The sequence below is a fragment of the Hippocampus comes genome, unplaced genomic scaffold (genome assembly GCF_001891065.2).
Source record: "Hippocampus comes isolate QL1 unplaced genomic scaffold, H_comes_QL1_v1.1 scaffold3573, whole genome shotgun sequence".
Lineage (NCBI taxonomy): Eukaryota > Metazoa > Chordata > Actinopteri > Syngnathiformes > Syngnathidae > Hippocampus > Hippocampus comes.
The window spans coordinates 1-2,073 of NW_017805927.1; the positions used below are offsets into that span (position 1 = coordinate 1).

The following is a 2,073-nucleotide window of genomic DNA, read 5'->3' on the forward strand; positions in this document are numbered from 1 at the left end:
GAAGCGTGGTGCTAGCTACGCGACTTTTTTGCGACTGTTTTTCAAAAACAACAAAACCTCGCAACTATTTATGAGCTGTGCACCCCAATATCTGATTAATTCCCTGAGATTGAGCTGTAACCAGTGCGTGGTGTGGCTCACCCAAAACTGGGATGGGCTCCAATTCACGCAGGACCCTAAAGAGGCCAAGAAAATGGATGGATGGAATCCAGAGGCATCACAATTCAGCAAAACTGAAACTGTTTTGAGTTTGACCAAAATTCTGGTGAAAAACATACCACGCCATATGACGCGAGTTGCCAGCATACCTCAGTAGATTGCATTTCAGTCAACATCAAAGGACTCCCTGTGCCTGTTTTGCTTTTACTGAGAGACTTTGTGGCTTTTTGAGACATTTATTCTTTTATTAGGACAAGAAGAGTGTTGTCATGAAGGACGCAAACTCAGAGGGTGTCCGAATACTTTTATCCAACACGAGCCAGTATTTCAGTGTCTGAATAGTATGCGGATGATCGCTAGTGAGCTGAAGTGTCGCTTCGTTCTGGTTTTATTTTGGTAAGTTTCAACTTCCTGTTTTATTTCCATTCCCTTAAAAGGAGTCGAAAAATGACCAAGTTTTCTGAATAAAGGTCCTTTCAGTTGAATATTCTGAGAGTCGTGTTGTGCATTTCAGTTCATCTGAAAGTGCCTTAAAAAAAAAACGGATGATCGCCAGTGAGCTGAAGTGTCGCTTCGTTCTGGTTTTATTTTGGTAAGTTTCAACTTCCTGTTTTATTTCCATTCCCTTAAAAGGAGTCGAAAAATGACCAAGTTTTCTGAATAAAGGTCCTTTCAGTTGAATATTCTGAGAGTCGTGTTGTGCATTTCAGTTCATCTGAAAGTGCCTTAAAAAAAAAACAAGCACTATATAAGCTGATTGAAACGCTGATTGGCTAGATCAAATCTGGTTGGTTGCAGTACATGTTATTTTATGATGGATTACATTCCTGGCTGAGTTCATTTTATGGTTATTAATATGAAAATGCAAGATATTTGGGAGGCCTATTTGTCAGGAATGGACTTTTAATTGTTAAAACAGATGAACACAGATTCATACTAAATAGTTCATGTCTAATTGTCCTCGTGTGAGGAAGAAGAAATGGTCAACACTTGAATTTTGGCACGTCGAGCTAATAAAGGTTTACGACTGTGACAGTTTGGTCTCTAGGAACAAGTAATTAATCAAATTCTCCTTACTCGTCTTTGCATCCGGTCTTCTGTTGCGTCTCGAGACTGCTGTCAAACACCATCCCTCCAAGGATATCACTGAAGGTCCTGGAAAAAAAAAAAAAAAGCAATCACTAGACACTTGTTGAACTATTCCCCAATCGGCATCCATCCTTGGTGTGATATCTTACTCTCTGTCGATGAGCAGACACGCAACGTCACTGACCGCGATGACATTCGCAGCACGCACATCCTCTCTGATTAAGGAGAGGACATTTCATTCCATGAAATTCGATCACAGGCTTGTGATTACAACTTAACCGATATCCCGCCTTTACCCCCACAAAGCTTTCTCTCCAAACCACTGCCTCTCCGAGAGCTTGGAGAGGATTTGCTCTTCATCCCCTGTCTTCTTTTCTGTGATTTTCACCTACACAACCAAAATGGGAGTCGCAAGAAGAGCAAAAAGCAATGAGGAAAGGCGACAAATTCGATCGTCGCTTATTCCAGAGACATTTCCTAAGCCGTGTTGACATTTGGCCCTCGTTGCGCCCGACTTTACCTGGCCTTTGTTAATGACATAAAAGGTGTCCCCTGTGGCGCCTTGCCGAATGATGTAGTCGCCTTGAGTGTAGCGAGCCTGCGGAGAGAAAGAAAGACGAGAGAAACGATCAAACTCAACATAAAAGCTTGCTGATGAGAAACAGAGTCCAAAGTGAAATGAAGGAATTGGCGGGTGGGGACCAAGAAATGATGATCGATAGGCAAGGTGATGTGTGTGTGTGTGTGTGTGTGTGTGTGTGTGTGTGTGTGTGTGTGTGTGTGTGTGTGTGTGTGTGTGTGTGTGTGTGTGGGACTTTGACAGAA

The 2,073-nt window shown here is 42.4% G+C and overlaps 1 protein-coding gene across 1 annotated transcript in view; it reads right to left on the reverse strand.

Annotated features, from left to right (window-relative positions):
- Nucleotides 1–1,085: 1,085 nt before the first annotated feature.
- LOC109527600 (cGMP-dependent protein kinase 1-like) overlaps nt 1,086–2,073 on the reverse strand; it is a 5,080-nt gene continuing 4,092 nt past the window's right edge. The window contains exons 6-9 of the mRNA XM_019889611.1: nt 1,769–1,990; nt 1,545–1,636; nt 1,398–1,463; nt 1,086–1,314 (exon numbers count right to left, since the gene is read on the reverse strand). Of these exons, the coding sequence (XP_019745170.1) occupies nt 1,233–1,314; nt 1,398–1,463; nt 1,545–1,636; nt 1,769–1,990 (462 nt within the window). The 3' untranslated portion in view covers nt 1,086–1,232. The remainder of the gene's footprint in view (nt 1,315–1,397; nt 1,464–1,544; nt 1,637–1,768; nt 1,991–2,073) is intronic.